This window comes from Lipotes vexillifer, unplaced genomic scaffold (assembly GCF_000442215.2).
Source record: "Lipotes vexillifer unplaced genomic scaffold, Lipotes_vexillifer_v1.1 scaffold908, whole genome shotgun sequence".
Classification (NCBI taxonomy): Eukaryota; Metazoa; Chordata; class Mammalia; order Artiodactyla; family Lipotidae; genus Lipotes; species Lipotes vexillifer.
This window is the reverse complement of record NW_006797501.1, coordinates 252276-274836: the sequence shown is the minus strand read 5'-3', so window position 1 is coordinate 274836 and position 22561 is coordinate 252276. Positions and strand designations below refer to the sequence as shown.

The window sequence follows — 22561 nt, the reverse complement described above, 5'->3', positions numbered from 1 at the left end:
ACACATATATATGGAATCTAAAAAAAAAAAAAAAAATTGGTCTTGAAGAACCTAAGGGCAAGACAGGAATAAAGAGGCAGACCTACTAGAGAATGGACTTGAGGACACGGGGAGGGGGAAGATTAAGTTGGGACAAAGTGAGAGAGTGGCATGGACATATATACACTACCAAATGTAAAATAGATAGCTAGTGGGAAGTAGCCGAATAGCACAGGGAGATCAGCTCAGTGCTTTGTGTCACCCTAGAGGGGTGGGATAGGGAGGGTGAGACAGAGATGCAAGAGGGGGGATATATGGGGATATATGTATATGTATAGCTGATTCACTTTGTTATAAAGCAGAAACTAACACACAATTGTAAAACAATTATACTGTATTAAAGATGTTAAAAAAGAGAAAAAGATGCTCAACATCACTAATGATTATGGAAAGGCAAATCAAAACCACCATGAAATATGACCTCATAGCCACTAGGATGGCTACCACTACTACAACAATAATAACAGAACGACAACAACAGCACAAAATAACCAGTGTTGGTCAGTTTGTGGAGAAATTCGAATTCTTGTGCACTATTATTGAGAATGTAGAATGTTATAGCCACTGTGGAAAAAAGTATGGTAGTTCCTCAAAAAAGTAAAATAAAATTATCATATGATCCAGAAGTTCCACCTCTGGGTATACACACAAAACAACTGAAAGTAGGGTCTCAAAGAGATATCTGTACACCCATGTCATAGCAGCATTATTCACAATAGCTGAAATGTAGAAGCAACCCAAGTGTCAATTGACAAATGAATGGATAAAAATGTGGTACTTATAATGGAATATTATTCAACCTTAAAAAGAAAAAATTCTTAGATGTTACAACATGGATGAACTTTTACGACCTTATGCTAACTAAAATAATCCAGTCACAAAAGGACAAATACTGTATAATTCTGCTTTTATGAGATACCCATAGTAATCATACCCACAGGAATTCTAGAAACAGAAAGTAGAATGGTGATTTCCAAGAGCTGGGAGGAGGGGAGAATTGGGAGTCATTGTTTAATGGGTATAGTGTTTCAGTTGAAGCATATGAAAAGGTTCTGCAAATGGATGGTCATGAAGGTTACACAAGAATATAAATATGCTTAATGTACAGTTAAGATGGTTAAAATGGTATGTTCTGTGTTACATATATTTACCGTCAAAATAATAAAAGAGAAACATACATAAATGAGGGATATAAAATTTCAGATTAAAAAGCCACAATAAATTGAATTGAAAGAAAATCTACACAAGCAAACAAAAAAATATCTGAGCCAAATCACTGTGAAATTGCAGAACACCTAGTACAAAGATAAAATGCTGAAAGTTTCTAGTCAGAAGAGAAAAACAATGAACAGAAGTTCACACACATCAGACTGAGAACTGAATGGCAATGGACTTCTCAAAGGAAACACTGGAAGCTAGAAGACAATAAAATAATTCTGAGAAAATTCTGAAGGTTCTACACAGTTAAATCATCAATCAAACATAAATGTAGCATAAAGACATGTTTAGATTTTTAAGGTTTTAAAAAATTTACCTCCTATATATAATTTCTCAGTAAACTAATAGAAGAAAGCACTGCATTAACTTAAGAAAATAAACCAAGAAAGAACAAGATATAGAATCCTGGAAACAAGGGTCACAACACAGCATAGAAACAAATGAATTCTCGGAATCACAATTGAAGTGATGTACCAAGATGACAGCAGTTAAGAACAAGTTTAGAAAGCAAGCAGTCCTGATCAGCAAATTGAGGGCTCAAGCAGAAGTATCTTGAAAATAGATATATGTGGGTGTGCTTGGTGATAAGTGGAGGTTTGACTCTTATGAGGTTTCCAAACAAGTTTAAAAAAAATAGTATAAGAAAGCAAACAGAGCCTAATATATTGTGTGATTCAGCTGTGAGTAGTACTTAGCCTTAATAATAAAAATAATAAAAATTAATTAACCCCGAAATAGTGATAATATAATTCTATTGGGAGAAAAGAGGAGGGGACATGTTAAAAGTGTGTATTAGGGAGGATTTATAAGATAATTAAACCTCTATCTTTCACAGTAGAAATTGTATATAATATCTAAAATTGAAAAAGAAATTTTTAGCAGAATAAGCATATTACTTGGAAATATAAAAGTAAATAACAGAATAGTCATTAATCATTATTAAATGATTATTTTCTTGGGGTAGCAAGAAGAGTGAGTGGGGAGGTATGGAACATGGGACTATTATTTTTCCTTCATTTCATTTTGGTTTATAAACCTAGGAGTTCAATAACTGGATTAAAATAAAATTACTTTTAAATAAAAGATGCAGAGCTTTAGGAAATATATAAAGTACATGAATCTCATAAAGAAGTGAGGAAATAACAAAGCCTGACAAATGAGGATCTGGTAGAGTTTGACCAGTTCACATACACAGAAGAAAAAAAACAAAAAATCAATAAGGATAAAGACACTACCATGAATTTTTAAAAAGGAAAAAAAATAAAATATTTCAGAATTAAAAGGATGGAGGGAGGGGAAAATGGGAAATTGCTGTTTAAAGATTATAAAATTCCAGTTTTACAAGATGGAAAAGTCCTAGAGATCTGCTGTACAACACTGTGCTTATAGCTAACAATACTGTATTGTGCACTTAAAAATCTGTTAAGAGCATAGGCCTCATCCTAAGTGTTCTTATCAAAATAATGTTTAAAAGGTTTAAGAGAAACCTTGATAAAATTTTAAGAACTTCAAATTATTTTACATAACTCTTTTTATGATTCTTCTGTGAAAGACAGAGGTAAAGAAAAGAATGTCATCTGATCATAACAGATTTTATCAGAAGAAATTCTGCAAAAACAAAATAAAAACAGGTACACATATGATGACCAAAATTTTATTAACAATAAAATGTATTTTTGTGTACAAAAAATAATTATCTTCAAAGCCTGAATAACATTTAATATCATTTTAACTGAAATAATTTATATTAATTAATCTGATACTTGACAGATTTCCTGAAGGAGGTAACATACTGGCACAGCCATATGGTAACAAAACTATCAATTCAGTATGGTTCTTGCTAATACTTATTTCTCCTAATTCTTAACTTCTACTCAAAATCAGGTCTTTCATATCCATGAAACAACTTTCTGCATATATATATTTATAAACTATTGAAAGAGATATGAATATTTTATCTAGAAGTCTCAACATGTATTTCATGGAGTCGTATTTATAGTTCAAAATTAACATGCCCAACGTCTAACAAATTTAATTATTCTTCATCAAAATATGTTCATTAAATATAATTTTAAATTCATATAACTAACCTTTTTGAATGAGATGTCTTGGTTTTCCTGTTTTTAATTCATATAAAATAGAAGAAACATGTTTTCTCTGTTCACTAGAATATTTTAAATCAACAGGAGAATGTATACTCTGTGGAAACAAAATAAAAGCAATGACAAAAATGATAATATCTCATATATGTTTTAGAGTTCTCAAAGAACCCTCACATGTATTATAACACATTATCATAATTGACTTTTATTTAAAAAACAACAGCAAAATCCTGTGAGGTAGGCAGAGTTAAGAAAAGATGAAAAGAGTTCCATTATGTATGATTCTGATAAATTATCTTTCTATTAAGAGTTAATGATATACTTTGGACAATGTTCTAAGGGAAATTGAGGGGAAGGGGGACCTTTCAGGAGGGTGCCATGACAAAAGGAATCAGAGGGGAGGAGAAATAAGGAATAAACAAAGAGAAGCAAGATAATGTTGCCCAGGAAGCCTGATGGAAGATTCAGAGTAAGAAAGGAGGGACAAAATTATTTTACAGAATACTAAAGGATAGTAAAATAGGTAGAAATAAATGGGGGCAGAAATATCACAGGCCTTAAAAGTACAAATGGATCAGATATGTGTGGAAGGGATAATAAGTAGAATATTGATAAGAAGCTTTGTGTAAAGCAGAGGCACTGTCAGATGTAAACTATACAATGTCTGTAAACTGGTTGGGGATGTTTTAATAATTGATACTGTGTTATCTCTCTTTCTCTTCACAGACCATTCAGGATTGATACAGAGGAACCAGGTCAATAAAGAATCCAGGCTCTTTCAAAATGTATCATCTCTATCTTACTGCATCATCTATATGGCTTCCAGCCTCAAGATTTACTCATGAGTCAAGATAGCTACTAGAGCATCAAACACCATGTCTATATTTCAGTCAGCAAGATGGAGGAAAGGATAAAATGACAAAAGGGCACAGGCCATGTGTCTTAAGGAACTTTCCCAGAGGCCCTTCCAATAATTTCTGTTCATAACTCACTGACCTCCCACAGCTAAAAAGGAGAGGGTAAGAAATGAAGGCTTTTAGCTAGGTACTTTACTTCCTGGAGTAAAATGGTGGGTCTGTTACCAAGAAAGAAGAGAAGAACAGATATTTGTAGGCAACTAACAGTCTGCTATAGGAAATAAAAAAATCAGAATCTTGGGAAGGGACATATGTTTGTATTTGGAAAAACTTTCCCAGGATATTATGCTTTCTTCGATGAGAACCACTGGTCTAAATTCTGAAGATTCACAAATATATACTCTCAGATAGATCTCTTTTCTGAGGTGCTTGGTTCTGTATATTTGTTTATGGAATACTTGTACAGTGCTTACCATTTGCCATTATTTTAAGCTCTTTATAGATATTAATTTATGTAATACTCATAACCACCATGAGCTGTGTTCTTTCGCCCTGGAAAATCTCACAGACACAACATACTCAAGAGATTTGAAGTCATATCTTTCCTCTAAACCTATTAATACTTATTTCTAGTTGTAGTGAATAGCATTACCTTCATCCAAGGGGAGAAAAAGTCACAAAAATTCTCTAACGTGATAGCTGATAGAATTTTTAAACAGATAATTTTTTTCATATTTCCCCTGCCTTGACTGTCCACTTATCCAAACCTCCTTTACTCTACAATTTAGAAGAAACACTTGGATATGTGTCCTAGTCTCCTGTACTTACAATTTTATGCCCAAATTCCTACACCATATAACACAGATATATTTAATTAAATATCCTTGAGCTTATTTTTATCTTTTAAATTTTATATGTAATGTCCTTTAACTGATTTTTTGAAAACATAGTCTCTATGCAGTGACTCATTGTGCAAGAATTTTTTTAATGCTCATGATAGGTACTAGGTATTATCTCATCCTGGAATGAATCTTTTTATTCCTCTCTAAAAAATCCTTTACTATAACTCTTACACAACACTATTTTCAGTCTTTACATGAAAAAAAATATTACTTTTTGCTAGAAAGACAAATAAATAGCTACTTTTGAGTTAACCTATTCTCTCTATATTTAGAAAAATTTTTTAAGGTTGTCAAGAATAAATATAATAATACACTATCAAAACATGACTATTTTAAATAATGCTGTTTCTATTTTCATTTGGGCTCAAATCTTACTATTAAAATATGACAAAAAATGTAGACCACTGTTTTGCAATCAAATCTGTAACAATCAGTTCTAAATGCTTTTTCAACCTCAGATTTGTCCATCAATCTTCTTCAGGCCATATCATTTTTATATCTTCTTACTCTATGAATTTTGCTCTATTTTGGTAACTACTCTCTGTCTTTCCCTCCTGACAATGCAATTCATCATATGTTAAAAAAATCACCTCAAATTCTACTTCAATCATAGAAATGGACCCTTTCTGTGCTCTAGATCTTACACTTATATTCTCCTCATGAGAAAATAATGAAAGTGGGATGAAAGGATATGTTCAACAATTCTGTTTCCACTAGTACTTATTTCTTTACACCCCCGAAAGAATAAGGAAAATTTTTTAAAGGTATATATCTATCTGTCAAATCTGAGTATCCAGACTCTATCACAAATAAAGTTAATTTTCAGAATCATGAAATTTAAAAGCCTACAAGTCAAATCAATAGCTAGCTAGTTCCTTTTAGAAATATATTTTCTTTAGTTTGCCCACTTAGCCTTTTTTATATACTATCCACATATCATTGTTTGTCATCATTTAAAATAACTTTCCCTTCCTTGGCTTTTATAAAAGAAGAACCATGACAAATGGTGCACATGTGATAGTGAAACAAATCTATAAAAAAATGATCAGAGTTTCTAAAGCCCTAAATGAACTGAGGATTATACAAGCTGCCATCATAAAGAAAATGGGATGTTTGTTTTATGTACTGTAAGAAAAAAAAGAAAGGATGTGCCCATTTATTGATTGATCTTCAAAATGACAGAGAAAACAAGTTATGACAACACTGGAGAAAATCTAATATCTTGTTTTCAATAACAGAAAGGAAATTCTATTAACTAAAGTGCCTTAAATTTAACACTGGTCTTCAATAATTTAGGAAAACATTTAAAGGATTTTTGGTAGCATTTAGAAAAGAAATAATCACCAAGGAGCAATATATATTGAAAATAAACAAATTACATCAGATATAATTTTATTTTTAACAGGATCAGAATTAATTCAGGTTCCAATATCCTTGATATGATAAACCTGCATTTCAGCAACATGTTTGATAAACACTTTCAATACTTATTGAAAGACAGTATGATTAGGTGGAGATCAAAAATGTTGAGTTATCACATGGAAAACAGTAAGGATTAATAAAATGATGCCAACCTGAAGGGAGATCTCTAATGTCATGATATGTGGACATGTTCTTAGCCCTGTGCTGATCAATAGTTATATGAATGATGTGAATAAACATATAAAGAAAATGCTTATCAAATTTTCAAAGGGGGTGGTAAATAACAAAATCAGTTAATTCTGGACAAATTTAAAAGATATTCAATAGACTGGAGCAATGGATCAAATTGAATAGATGAATATTAATAGGAATAAATATTACAGTTGGGCAAAATGAATTTAATCACTACAATAATATGATTTAAAAACATGAATGATAAAAAATATTTTAGTTAAGGGTAAATTAAAAGTCTATTGTGTGATGACTTTATGCTGTATAAGCATTCCATCTAGAATGAGGGAAATGGCAATCTTACCATTTTCATTTCTGAACCATAGCTGAAGTACTGTTTCAGGTCAGGGAAACATATTTTCAGATGAGTATAAATAACCTGGAACATGAAAAGAAAGGAGCCTACCGACTGAATTATTTTTAAAGTAAGCCCTATGTAAATAAGCCACGTATAAATCTAGTGTAGAGAAGAGATAACAAAGAGATCCGGGCTTCTCACATCCTCCAACTGCCATCTTCATCTTGTAAAATGTACCATTATCTTATTCAAACCATAAAAATTTAGGATTTCATCTCTACTTTATCCTTTTTCTGAAACACTTTATCTAAGTCATCAGCAAATCTTGGCAATTCTACCTCCTGAATCTATTTCAAATCTGTTCACTTCTCTCTGTTTTCATTTTACTTCTCTAGTGTAAGCTATAATCATCCCTTCCAAACAGAAATAGCTTCCTATTGGTCTCTGCCTTAACCCTAGCTGTTACAAGATATATTTATATTTGTCAAAAGGTAAATATGATCATGTTTCTCTTTAGCTTTAAAATCCCATAATGGCTGTCCAAGGTGCTCAGTCCTTACTATGAGGTACAAAAACCCAGCAAAATATGGCCCTTGACTACAGAATCAAACACATCTTGTGCTACTCAACTTTGTTCACTATACTCCTGCCACACTGGATTTCATTCAGTCCCTTGAACCCAACTCAACTAAAACAAGTTATTTCACACCTCAGATCCTTGTGTAAGCTCTTCCCTCTGCCTAGAACACTCTCCTTCCTATACTTTGCATGGCTAGCTTCCCATCCTTTAGGTCTTAATTGTAAATATTATCTTCTCAGATAAAAACATTCTGTGACAATCCTATGAGAAGTGGGCATCCTCCTATTATTCCCTATTTCAGAACCTTATATATTTAATTCATAACATTTATCACAATTTTATTTGTTTGTTTACTAGGGTTACATCTTGTTTTGTTTTGTTTGTTTTTCTCTTTTTCCTTAGAATCTAGTCCACAAGGGGCTAAGGACTTTGCTTATCTTGTTTACTCAAAGCCAGGAATGGCCCCTGGCACTCAGCAGATACTCAATAATTATTTGTTACATGTTGAATGAATAGTACCAAAGAGAAGTGCTAGAAGGAATGAGTGAAGGTTTAGGAACTTTGGCTAACATAAAATAATATAATATAAACTTCATTTGTTGGAAAGCGTCTAACAACTAGACATAATTTTAAAATAAATTCCTACCTTATATTTTTTAAAGGACTCTACCCCAAGTAACACTTTTCAATATTCTATTCTTTCATTCCTGATATTTTTCATACTGTATGGTTACTCCAAAGCATTTCACTGAGCAACCCTTTACAATTATCCTATCCCCTTCTTCTAAGCTCTTTATCATGTACATCAACACGGATTCTTTAAATTTTCTGAAGCATCTTTTACTTTATCATTTCTCAATACCCACAAAAAAGCATAAACATAACCATCTGATATGAATAATTATGTATTTATTCAGGCACATGTCTCTATCTACCTACATCACAATGACAATGAAAGAACTCTTCTTTGATGGTATTGAGTGGAGAAGCTAAGAAAAAATCATCTATAAGAGGTATGGAAATAGGGAGAGATAATCTGTATATGATTAAATATCATTCAATCATAATGAGAAAAAAAATTCTCAGAGTACTACTGAAAATTGGAATAGATTAACTGAGGATCTATGGATCTTCCTGTAATTGACAAACCAAACACGTACATGGTTGTAAAATATCAGATGGATGACTGGAGTAGATATTTAATTCTCCAAAGAGAAATGATAATTTATCATTTAATACTAAGGAGTGGTGACAGTGGTAACAATTTCCTCAAACTCCTTTCTAGACCAAGGGTAAATAATTTATGTCAAATTTTCTGTCTTTGAAAATCAAGATTCCTTTTCAACCCTTAGTGGTTTGAGTTTCTCAACTTAGGCTAGTTAGTGTTCTGAAGATTGTTTGGTTTTGTTTTCACATTATAGATTATACAAATCAGAGTCTTTTGACTTTAAAGGAAATTATAAGTCTTTGATCAAAGCATATTGTTAACAGAGACTCATTGTTATGTTATCTATTTATCCCTGTACTATCTATATTATCCTATACCCGAGCAAGCATTTGTTTTGTCTATATTATATATTATTCATTGTAAGTAGTCTCCATTTCAAGGATGATTCCAAAAACCTCTTTAGAATCACAGCCAAGACACCAGCCCCTTGGTATCCTACCCCATTTGTTGTTTTTGTTCTTGTTTCTGTTGCCTTTCCTCTTCTCAGCCAAGACATCATCTTTAAAAGTGCTAATCCAGATCTTAGGTCTTCTAAATAATACTCAAAGAGATAACTTTAGGAGTATGCTAAAAGTGAAACTAAAAAATGTTGTTCTTTTATGTCTGAATGAAAACCTGTTAGCTCTAGTGTTTGACTACACACCCTCTCATTAACTTAGCAAGCAAAGCCTTCACCAGAGGGGAGGCTAATGTACAGTGATCCATGTATTGCAAGGTCCACTTGATCTCTGCTTTAAAGAATAAGTGCTAGTTAACAGGAAAAACCATGGAGGAAGGGGCATGGTTTAAGATAAAAATTTTATGAGGAAAACGTTACTTTTTAAGATAGTCCCCTTTAAGCAACTGGCAGGTTTAACTGATATTTGAAAAATTGCTACTACCTTGTATTTGATCCCAATCTTACTTTATCTTAACAATGAAGACTAGAAGTGAAGTGATAATATTCTTGATATGTGGGGAAGAGAATTCACAAAGGATGACCTGGATAAACAAATACAGGAGAAACCTAGTAGATATAGAAAGAAATGTGACATTTCTCTTCTATACAAAAAAGTATCCACGGGAAATGAGGATGGCTGAAATTGTATTTTGTTGCAATTGTCCAGTTAAAGAACATGTGGGAAAAAAGCATTATAGGAAGATATGCTCCCTCAGTTTAAGAATGATTAAAGTCTAAGTTCTATCCTCACCAAGATTAGAGGTGCCAATGAGTAAATCATTGAGGCTCACTCTTTGCTATATGACACTGGTGATACAGCAACTGCTTAGTAGTAGTGGTTGTCAAACCCAGTAAAAAAGAGATGCTGCAAACTTCCAGAGTTTAGACTAAGTTACAATTTCAAGTTCAGAGAACACAACAGTAGTTCACGAATAGTAATAATTGATAGTAGGCAGAGTAATGAAAGTAAAGGGCATAAGGAAATTTCGGAGTATACAAGTTTATATTTCTTTGAAAAATCTCTCCAGAAATGTATTTGATTACTATTTATATGACAATGCAATTCTATTCATAATTCTTTTAAAAATATATTTTTACATTGTCTAATAGACAACATATTACATAGTAATAATTGAAAATAATTCTGTATCTTGTTTGCCTAAGGATCACATTTTAAAAAGAGTGTAATTCTACATAATTGATATAATTTTGTTCATAACTTTCAAGCACTTATTGTGTTCTACCTTATATAATAGTTAAGTACATTTTTCATCCTTAGAAGAAATTATTCTCTCTGAGGACTGGGGCCATGGTTTACTTATCTCAATATCCCTGCACCACTTTGACTGGATTCTTCAATCTCTGTTGCAGTATCAACTCACAAATAACAAAAAAGGATTGAGACATTTGATTAGTTTTTTTCAACAAATATGTATTGAGTGCCAGCTATATCCATGACACCATGTTAGGCATAGGTACAAAGTTATTATTTTGTGAATATTTAAATTCTGTACTTCTCAAAATAGGGCATAATTTAATGATTAACCTTCTATATAGATATAGAAAACATGAGAAGCAAGATAAAGACATTGAAAGTGAGAAAAACATAGTAGAAAGCACAGGTTGAATGCTAAACACATTCCTGATAAAATGTGCATTTTATTAAACCTCAAATGTTAACTCAATTGATTAAAATAATATTTAGTAAATTATTTAGTAAATAAATATTTTTTAATCTAATCATTTTTAAATGAAAGGGATATAGTATGTATTAGTAATATAAGTTAACACTGCTTAAGTAATCCCCAAATGAGACCACTCACATGCTGGTATAAAATTTAATGATGGGCAGTGAAATAGAATTTTCTAGGAAAAAAAACCCTTTTTCCCTTAGCAATAAAATATACAGCTCAAGAATCTATATTTCTAGGTATATTTGAACAATGTTTATATTCATGAGAAGAGGAGAAAAGAACAAAGAGACCTCCAATATTTTATGATGTTTAGGTTGATCTCTAACCTACACATCTTAAGCAGATCTAGCATTTTAGAAAGTTTATGGTTTAAATTGGTTTAGAATCCGAAGAGAGGTTTATATTACCATAAAGAAAACATCTCAATAAATTAACATAGTAGCCATATATATAATCATGTTTCTAAAGTAAAGCATATTATAACCAACTTAAATATGCTTTATAAATACATACTTATAAACTATTGACTCAGTAACAATTACTTGGATAATATTTTCTAAAATTGAGGATTTAGCCTTCTGCAACTGGGAGTAATATACTCATTTGCGGAATTCAGAATATTTGTAAATGTTGCTTCATACAAGCTCTTATTACTAGACTAAGGACTAAAACAACTCTTTCTAATGCCGTATAATTATACTTCTTCCCTCCAAATGATACATATATTTCAGGAACTGCAGGGACTGTTTTGAGCAAAAAATAGATTATATAATATATATAAATACATATGTGTGTGTATATAAAACAGTATATGTACACACACTCAGGAGATAGATAGATAGAGATGTTCAATAAAGTGCTTTACCTGACCCTGAGTTGCCAGCCTGCAAGTTCTACAGCCTCAGTACAAATCACAGTCTGTCCAACTTCACAATGTATCCAGCACAGCTTCCTAAACAACCTCATCCCTACTGCTCTTATTGGAAATATTTCTGCCATGGTCCAAATGTTTATTATTTACATGAAGTCCAACATTCCTGAGGCTGGATAAAATGACTCAAAACTGTAGTTACCAAACTTTCAAATGCAAACAGGCTTATTTTCAGTTCTTAAGCTAATAAAGTAGGTATTGTCAGAATCCTTATATTTTGTTAAACAAAAACTTATACATAAAGAAATGCCTGCAATTTATTGTGAGTCTCTACAGGCTTTCTAGGTGGATATAATCACCGAAACCCATGCTTAGATGAAATATCTCTAAAATTATCTTAAATAGATCAGAGAGCAGCAATATGATTCAATAATTAATATTTTCCATGTCATGGTACCTAAATTTGTTTTGTGAAAATTCAATACTGTCAATTTCTAGGTGAGTCATAGTACACAAATCTTTGTCACTCAAGGCTTAGACAATATTAAAATACATTGAAATAGCCACTCTCTCTTACCTTGAATAAATGAAAATTCATTTTAAGTAAGTGGTAAAGAATGGTCATTTTATTATATTTTTATTTAAAAAGATGGAAAGCTTGAAAAGTTTTGCATTAGCAGTCTTTGCAAAGCAAATTTTTTTTATGCTGGTACATTTCACTGGACTTAAAAATGGTAATATTAGCTTTCTCGCATGAGGAAGTAAATAATTTTGTGAACAGTTTTATGCAAGTTTCAAATCGTTAAATTATGCTGGCTTGGATGAATTATTAAGTGTATTTCTCTTTTCAACCTTACACTTATCTTGTGTTTACAGCTGATATCCCTAGTGTCCAATCAGGGACAGGTTTTCATCCTGTTGTCCAGGGAATGATGGGCACAATTCTTTTTGACACTGATGAGAGGTGAATACATAAATCCAGCCCACTTCAGTGAAAATTGACCCATAATTTTTTTTTATCCTGAAGAAAAATACAGTAATAAAGTTTAAAGATGGAAAAAAATACAGTTAAACTCTTGAGGTGTACCATTAGCTAACGATAATTAGCAAACATTATATTTTGCCTTGAGGACAGTGAGCTCCAGATTTGCTTTTCAGTGCTCATGAACTCTAATAATCATGGCTCTCTATGTGATAGCAAGAAACCTAAAAATATGAATGATAGGTTTTTCACATTTCAATGAACTCAAAACTTAAAACTAAAAAGGAAAGGCATAATTTTAAAATATTCTTCTACCTCTTCTCTCCCCTAAGATTTTTCTTATGAAATGAGTGTATGCATTTCCTATAAATATTTAGTAATTGAAAATATACACAATTTCTCACATAAAGATTATACACCAATTTAAAAACATGTGGATCTTGTATAAAATTCTAGTGCTGTTTCTGAACTAGCATTTTCAAAATTACATCAGCATTCCTAAGATTTAGGGAAAAGAATGACTTGGTATAGTATGTCAGATCAATTGCCCCTAAATCAAATATCCCACCTGTAATAGTAGCAAAAAGAAACACTGTGAACAGTTAAGGCTATCCAGCAAAAACATTTTCATTTACTTTAATATCCAATTAAGGATCTGCTATTAATTAATTTATCTATATAATTTAGTTTGTTTATATCATTAGCCTATAGCATTTCCAGAATAATGAGTTTTATTCTTATTACCACAGTATGGTAATCCCTTTTCCTTCTCTATCTCTGAAAGGTGTTCTAAGTTCTAGTGTAACAGGACCAGCAAGAAAATCTGTTTTACCTGCATAGTTCATAACTTTGTAAGATCCTTTTGAACTCTGTATTTTACTTTTGTCTTGCATCTTATTTTAATCTATCTTCTTTCAATGATAACCTTAATTCTTCCTGCTCCCATACAAAGATCTCAAAGATAAGCAGAATTCTATTACCTACTCTTTTCATACTAGCACAGTGGATTAATATTTTCAGAAAATATACTAAAATGACTCCATGAGTTATAAATTATGACTCAAAAAGTATAAGTAGAGTTTGGATTATACTTCTTGTAAATGCAATGAATAGTATTTTAAATCAGTAAATATTTGTTGAGTGCCTCCTATGTGCATATGACTATGCTAGGTAGAAGGTGGCAAAACAACTAAATTACAACCTGCCATAAAGTGGCTTATATTCCTAGAGTTAAGACATTTACATAATACAGTATGGTATAAATAAATTTAAATAGAAATATGCGTAAGACAAATACTAGTAACAATATTCCAACTAAGAGAAACTAATTTCCTCTAACATTAAAAAAGAAGAAATCTTTGTTCTGGATGATATCAGGGACTTTATCCTTTTATTTAATGCTGCAAGCTGAAGAGAGAAATAAAGAGGTACAATTGTAGGAATAATCTCATTCTTAAACAAAAGGAAGTAAAGATGAGATTCCAGGAAGGAGGTTTTGGCCTTGGCACCAAAAGCTTAATTTAAGGTGAATGAACAAAGGCATTTTAGTGCCTACTTTGAGATGGAGACGGTTTGATGGTGTAATTGTAAAAAGAAGGCAATGTACTGGAATGAAGATGAATTGGAGGGAACACATAGCAATGCTTTTATATATTAGCCCTATTGCTGAAAAAGAAGAGATTTTGCTCTCAGTAACTGGCTAACTGATTCATAGCAGCCAAGATCAAATATAGTTAATTCTACCGAGCTTAATTCTCATACTAGAATCTTTCATAGCATGCAGTAATGGTTCTTTTCTGAAGGAAAAGCTGCTGGCAAGATATAATGCTCTATTTCTGTAATCATCTTTTCCCTCCTTTGGAGCTACTAAATCTCCAACATACAGACTCCATTCTCCTTCCAATTCTAGGACCTAACTATGATGGGAGATAATAAGACTAAGTCTATAAGACAATAAGACTAGTCTCCAGACTAATACTTGGAGTTCCCTATTAATTTACCTTTGTTCATAGCATAACACATAATTATGGTAATTAGTATTTTGTGTCATTCTGATGCCTTCACCACTCTGTTGTGCCTTTGAAATGTTCCCAGTTCTACCTTGACATCTGCCTTGGACCATTTCCCAAGCCTCCATTCTAGCAATCCAGTCTTTAGTACCAGTTTTCTTTTTAAAACAGTCATTGAGCACAGTGTCTAGGCTTTGATACTCAATAACAGACTTCATTAATACCAGCTTTCTTTCTCAACCTGACCCAATTTCAATGTTGCTCAACTTTTCATATTAGTTGGTCACTTGCTGCTAGCCATGTGGACAGTGAATAGAGCTCACTGGATATAAAGCTACTTACCAGACTGACCCTCCTTTGTTAGTTCCTAGCACTATAACCATTCTGTTTCCTGTACTGCTCCAATGGCCAAGTCCAAATTCTTTCTTAGCCTAACCAGTTTTGCTTTAATTAATATATCATTTCTCATGAACTGCAAGATAAAATGCATGTTAAAGTTCCAATTTGCATGATACTTTTTTAAATGTAAATATTATCAGAAGGTTGAGCTCACTGGAAAGCATATTGAAGAAACTGGGAACATGAATTAGGCAGATGTGAAGTAAATAGATAATGCTTAATTTGCATAAGGAAAACATTTGGCAAACAGGAGACTGAAGAGAAAGGTGAAGACACTGAACCAGCTGACGTGTACTGTGTACAACAGAATAGTAAGCAAGAAACAGTTAAAAGATAAACTGACACAAAATTATAAAATGCCCATAAACTACTAGAATCTATGGTCTCTATTATGCTGTTTCATCTAGCCTTGGGAAACCTTCCTACATTCTCTTGTCCTCTATCTGTGACATTTTAATACATAGAAAAATTAAGGCTAATAGCTATAAATTTTCACTCTTTACTCTCTCCTTTACATCATAAATAAAAAAATTAGATAATCATCCTAACATCTGATTGCCCATTATTCTACACAAAGTTGAATAGCAAATGTAACTTGTTAATTCTTAGTAATTTGACAGGTATGTAACTGTGCTTATGGTATTAAAATGTATAGAGAGAATTTTTCTTGCTAAATAATCATTTTAAACACTCAAGTGAAAATTAAAATGTCCATTAACGGCCCTATCCAACTTCAGTTTCCACAATTCCTCTCATAGTTTCTTTCCCATTCACACATTTGCAAAGCTAATTTTCACCTCCACAACTTTGTTCATATAGTTTTTTTTTTCAGTCTGACCCTTGATCTTTTCTTTTTTGACATTCATTTTTTTATATGTTCCATCACATATTTGGTGCTTATTTATATAGATGTGTTGGTCATTATTCTGTTACCTCATCTGAACAACAAATTCTGAAAGAATGAAAATTTCCACTCTTCTTGATTTTCCCATAGTATGCTGAACACTGAAGTTAGAGCAGAGTACTTGAAATTTATGCTCTATGGTGACCTAAACGGGAAGGGAATCTAAAAAAGAGTGGATATATGTATATGTATAACTGATTCACTTTGCTGTACAGCAGAAACTAACAAAACACTGTAAAGCAAATATACTCCAATAAAAATTAATAAAAAAATAAAACCAAGTTTTAACACTCATATCAAAAATAGTTATATTGATACCTATTTATATGTATAAATTTATGCCACTATATATCTATTACGTTTAAAGTATGCAGGCAAAGTTGATTTTGTGATTATGAAGGCCACGAAATTTGCAATATACCATGTGGTCTATCAATGGGATAAATAAATGTTCTATGGATGGAAAAATCAATTGTCTCTAAGGTCTTTGAATATACTTTCCACTTGTCAACTCTTAGAAACTTTATCTCCACATCAAATTATCTATCCATCCATGAGTCTTAAAACTGCAAACTTTTCAAAAATTTGGAGGTAAATAATATATCATTTGTGCACATGAGAGGAGTTTGCTTGCATGTTGATTTATCTTTGAATTTGAGTATGATGACATCAAACACAAATTCGAGGATAACAGATTTAAATCTAAAGTATAACACAATAGTTAAACTACATTGCTAGAGATTCTTAAGATATTGGGCTTTTTTTTCAGTAGCATATTATTTAAATAATAAAAATTCTGGAATGGCAAAATGATTGTGGGGGATAGATATACAGATCAATGGAATAGAGTCCATAAATAAATCTTTACATATGGTCAATCAAGTTCTCACAAGGGTACCAAGATAATTCAATAGGAGGAGGATGAGGGTTTTTTTTTTCTTTCTTTATTTTTCAAAAAAAAAAAAATGGTGCTAGACAACTGGATATCCAATAAAAAAGAACGATTTTGAACCTCTATCTCATACTATATAAAGATTAGTGCAAAATGACTCATATGCCTAAATTTAGGAGCTAAATTTATAAAACTCTTAGAAAAAACCATAAAAATAAATCTTTGAGACACTGGTTTAGAAAATGATTTCTTAGATGTCATAAGAAAAATGTGTGACAAAAATACCCATGTAAATTGAATTTCATCAAAATTAAAAATTTACCATCAAGAAAGTGAACAGACAACCCACAAAACGGGAAAATGTTTTCAAATGATATGTATGACAAGAGACTTGTATCAAAATATATAAGGAGTTTTTATAATTCAACAATAAAAAGACAACTTATTATAAAATGATCAAACGATTCTTGAATAGATAGCTCTCCAAGGAAGATATACAAATGGCCAATAAATATATGAAAATATTCTCAGCATTATTACTCACTAGGGAAATGCAAATCTAAACCACAGTGAAGTACCACTTCATACTCACTATGATGGCTATAATTAAAAATACAGAAGATAATAAGTGTTGGTGAGGATTTGAAGAAATTAGGACTCTCATACATTGATGATGTAAATGCAAAATGGCACAGCTGCTGTGGAAAACAGTTTGGCAGTTCCCCAAAAAGTTAAACAGAATTACCATATCATCCTGTTATTTCACTACTAGATATATACACAATAAAACTGAAAAGTATGTCTACACAAATATTTGTACATGGATGTTCATAGCAGAATTATTAATAACAGTCATAAATTGGAAGCAACCCAAGTAATAAATGGATCTTAAAGTATGGTATATTCATACAGTGAAATATTATTCAGTTATAAAAATGAATAAAGGACTTATACATGTTACAACATGGATAAATCCTAAAAATATGCTAAGTGACAGAAGCCATACACAAAAGACCACATATTTTATCTTCCAGTTATATTAAATGCCCAGAATAGGCACACTCATAGAGATAGAAAATATCTTAATCGTTGTTAAGGTCTGTTGGGAATACTGCTAATATGTATGGGATTTCTGTTGGGGTTGATGAAAATGTTCTGGAATTAGATAGTGATAATGGTTGCAAAAGTTTGTAAAAAGACTAAAAATCACTGAATTATGTACTTAAGAAGGATGAATTTTGTGTTATGTAAGTTATATCTCAGTAAAGATGTTACAAAAAATATTGTGAAGTTAACAATACAGTTTTGGTAGTGCTTGTCAGAATTCTAATGAAATGTCAAAAATGTGAAGTACCAAAAAATAATAAATATAATAGAAAGAGACCTGATTTTCCAGGTGATTTAGTTTTCAAGTTTTCAAAAAACTAAAAAGCATTGTTATTCATGATAATTCAACAATGTAAACAAAAAGCCAAATAGACATGCAGAATTTTTTTTTAGCATTTGCTAAAACTGAAGCATAAAATAACTAAACTGTGTAAAACAACACATTTATCAAAAATTAAACATATAACACTTTCAGAACCTTTGAATTTATTAATAGAATTTTAATGTTTTTTTCTTTGACTTTATTAATAGAATTTTAATATGTTTTATTTCTTTTTGAATCCTAAATACAAATAATTTAGTGGCATTTACAAAGTCATAATGAATCAAGTTTCAAGTTATATTACTTAGAACAGAAACAGAAACCTACAAAGCCATTTTTTTTTAAACTGAGGTAAAATGCTATTAGAATTCACCTGTAAAAAAAAAAGAGTGCTGACAATTATTAGGTACTTATTCCCCCAAATACAGAATAGTTGCTCAATATCAAGAAGTAATGTACAACATACATGGGCTCCCCTGGTGACACAGTGGTTAAGAATCTGCCTGCCAGTGCAGGGGACACAGGTTCAAGCCCTCTTCCAGGAAGATCCCATATGCCATGGAGCAACTAAGCCCGTGTACCACAACTACTGAGACTGCACGCTAGAGCCTGTGAGTCACAACTACTGAAGCCCACGTGCCTAGAGCCCATGCTCCACAACAAGAGAAGCCACTGCAATGGGAAGCCCATGCACTGCAACAAAGAGTAGCCCCCGCTCGCCACAACTAGAGAAAGCCCACACACAGCAACAAAGACCCAATGCAGCCAAAAGTAAAAATAAAATAGAAAAATAAATTTTAGAAAAAAGAAGTAATGTACAACATACAGACTCTTATGGCAGTGATAGGAAGAAGAAACACTAACAAATAAATTTAACACTTTAAATTATAAAATCAACATAAAGTAAATCAGATTTGAAATTTAAAACATACTTGAAAAAAAAGAGGATGGTTATCAGGTCAAAAGAAAACTGTACTAGTTATTTAATAACAGAAGGGAAACATGGAGAGTCAAGATGCATCCACAATTGGTAGAATAGAAATTTGGGCCAATTCTGAAGTTTATAAATGCCAGATGAAAGAATTTTTAAGTCTTTTGAAAAACAGGAAAGATTTATCAAGAAATTCGGGAAGGCAAGACACCAGCGAGTAAGCCCAGCACTCAAAGCAGCTTTTGTTCTCAGACTACCTGGATATCAGGAAGAAACAACTTTTAAACTAAAGTACAGGTTTGGTGGCTCAGGAGGTCAGGAGTCAAATATCAAAGCCCATGTCCACTCAAGGAGAGGATGCTGTCCACATTCAACTGGGAACTCAAAGGGCTACATGATGAAATATAAGTGAACAGCCCTAAACTAAAATGAAAGCTTCATAATTCATAAAATCCCAAATTTTGAACTTTCAGGTGGCCCAGTATTGGTGGCACTTGGTGACAGCAATGAAAATATTATCTGGAGGAAAGTATTTTCATTCAAGAGTCCAAAATTCCCACAAATAACATTTCAAATATAGTGAGCAGTACAAAAGACCCAAGTTACTGAAATTAATTGATGCAGACTATAGAGTTACTCTGTTTGCTATGTTTTAAAACAGAAAAGTCAAGTTTGACATAGCTACAAAAAAAACAAAAAAAGAAAATGTAAAAAGTAAAAAGGAAAGTTTGGAAAAGAACCAAAAAAGCCTTAGAAATCTGAAGAATAAATCTATATCAATTAGGAACAAAAATAGATGATCCAATGACAGATTAGACACAGCTAACAAGAGAATTACTGAACTGGAGGAGAAGCTGAATAAAAATTTCAGAAAGAATCATGGAGTAACCAAAAAATGAAATATGTAGAAGAGAAAAGAAGAATCATAGAGAATGCAAGTTCATTAGTAATAAATAGTAAACATCCTATTACAAGATTTTTGACATCAATGGAACTTAGCTTTTCTTTAACTGTGTCAGGTGAATATATTAATTCAGATGGAAAGCTGCATGTCATCTGACATTTAAGTATTAATTTTATTTCATAATATTGCATCATAATAGTCTACATTTATTAAATACTTCCTTTCTTTACTTCTTATTTTCTACCTTCTTTTCCATTTGTATTCTATATCTGCCTTGTAGGAAAGGTGGCTATTTGTTCCCCAATATTGGTTCTCCTTCACTTTCATAAAAGAATCCTTGATTTTTGTCTGGATACATTTCTGCACAAAATAAAAGCTACATATTTTAAGATTTCCTTGTAGTTTAATGTAACAATGTGACTGAATTCTGGCCAAAGATATAATGTGAGGCATCATTTAGGAACTTTACTTGAAAAACATCTACAAGTCTCCTCACTCCCTCTTCCTTGATAGCTGAGGAGTACATATGCTGGCTGAACAAGGGCAGTCATTTTGGATCTTGAAATGATCTCTGAATGGAGGGTATGCACAGAGAAGCATAAGATAAAAAGAGTATGAGTCACTAAATATTTTATGGAATGGTGTCATCATATCAGTCCTAAACTGTTTACTTCTAGAGTTTTATATGAGAGAACAAACTACTACTTTGTTTAAGTTAGTAACATTTTGAATCTGTTACTCAGAGCTGAATCTAATTTAAATTGACACCAATGTGGTAGTTGGAGGTGGATGCTACAAATAAAAGGTATAATATACAGCACTATCTTAGTACAGGATATTGCATAACAGGTGGTAAGGACTCAAGATACTGCAGGCTGACGAGCTCATGAGCTCTGTTATTATGGCTTCAAGACATTTCCACTTTGAAAGGCAGACTATATGCTGAATGAGGCTATGACGTTAGAGGAAATTATATAACAAAATCTGAATTTAAGAGTTAGATGTTACCTGTAGCTTTCTTTTTTTTAAAATTTTTATTGGAGTATAGTTGCTTTACAATGTTGTGTTAGTTTCTACGATACAGCAAAGTGAATCAGCTGTACATATACATATATCCCCTATTTTTTGGATTTCCTTCTTATTTAGGCCACCACAGAGCACTGAGTAGAGTTCCCTGTGCTATACAGTGGGTTCTCATTAGTTATTTATTTTATATGTGGTATCAACATTGCATATATGTCAACCCTAATCTCCTAATTCATCTCACCCACCCACCCCTTTCCCCCTTGGTAGCTTTAAGTCTTATGAGAAAAATAAATCTGGCTATAGCTAGCCAGCATGAATCAGAGACGGAAATAGAATACAACTTTTATAAGGCATGTATTCTAATCTGGAATCTGCAATTTAAGTTTACTGAGATTATAGTAATTGAAGCCTTGGATAGATGAAAATGTCAACAGCTCTATTCCTCAAATTGAAGCATTTTCAATAGGGGCTTCAAAGTGGAAATATTGATATCCGGAGGTATAAATGTCTATAGGCAAAGATAAGATGAAGAATTTTCCCTTCCCTCCAAAGCCTTTTGTTTCAGAGAGTCCAACCATGGTAGATCATATTAATTTGAAAAAAGAGAAAAAAGAGTCGAGAACAAAAGCCAGTAAGTAAAAGAACAGAGTCTGCAGGATTATAAGCTATGTTTAGACAAGATCATTGTAGTTACCTAACCATAAAACTTACTGAAACCAGGTAAGTTAGAAGGCTACGAAGTTTTTGAAGGAAATGTGTTGCCAAAGAAATTAAAGTCTGGCCTGAAAATGCCTGTGGTTTTTCAGTCTCTAAAGCAACCCAAAGGCCCTGAAATCTTTCAAGGCTATAAAACTGTTCTACACTCAAGAGGGACAAATACTCTGAAGTCCACTTCAGATGTGACCGTAAATGATTATGGACAGATAAAATCTTTTCACAGAGAAGATCCAAAGAATTTCCAGATGTGCCTACACTACTGTGAAAGAAGAAAGTTTTCACTATTCCTGTCAGATAGATTTGGTAACTGCTATGGGGCCAGTGACAACTCTGCTTCTTACTCCCCTTTTCCAAATGGGAAATTTTAATTATGATTATTCTGTTTCTATGCCACCTTATATACTGTGTATGTGGAGGGCATATTTTATATTTTAACTTATAGGTTGCTAGATCATGAAATGTTACCTTTTTTTTTTTTTTTTTTTTT

The 22561-nt window shown here is 32.1% G+C and overlaps 1 protein-coding gene across 1 annotated transcript in view; it reads right to left on the bottom strand.

Moving 5' to 3' along the window:
• LRRIQ3 (leucine rich repeats and IQ motif containing 3) overlaps positions 1–22561 on the bottom strand; it is a 219604-nt gene that overhangs the window by 64048 nt on the left and 132995 nt on the right. The window contains exon 7 of the mRNA XM_007469660.1: positions 3348–3456. Within this exon, the coding sequence (XP_007469722.1) occupies positions 3348–3456 (109 nt within the window). The remainder of the gene's footprint in view (positions 1–3347; positions 3457–22561) is intronic.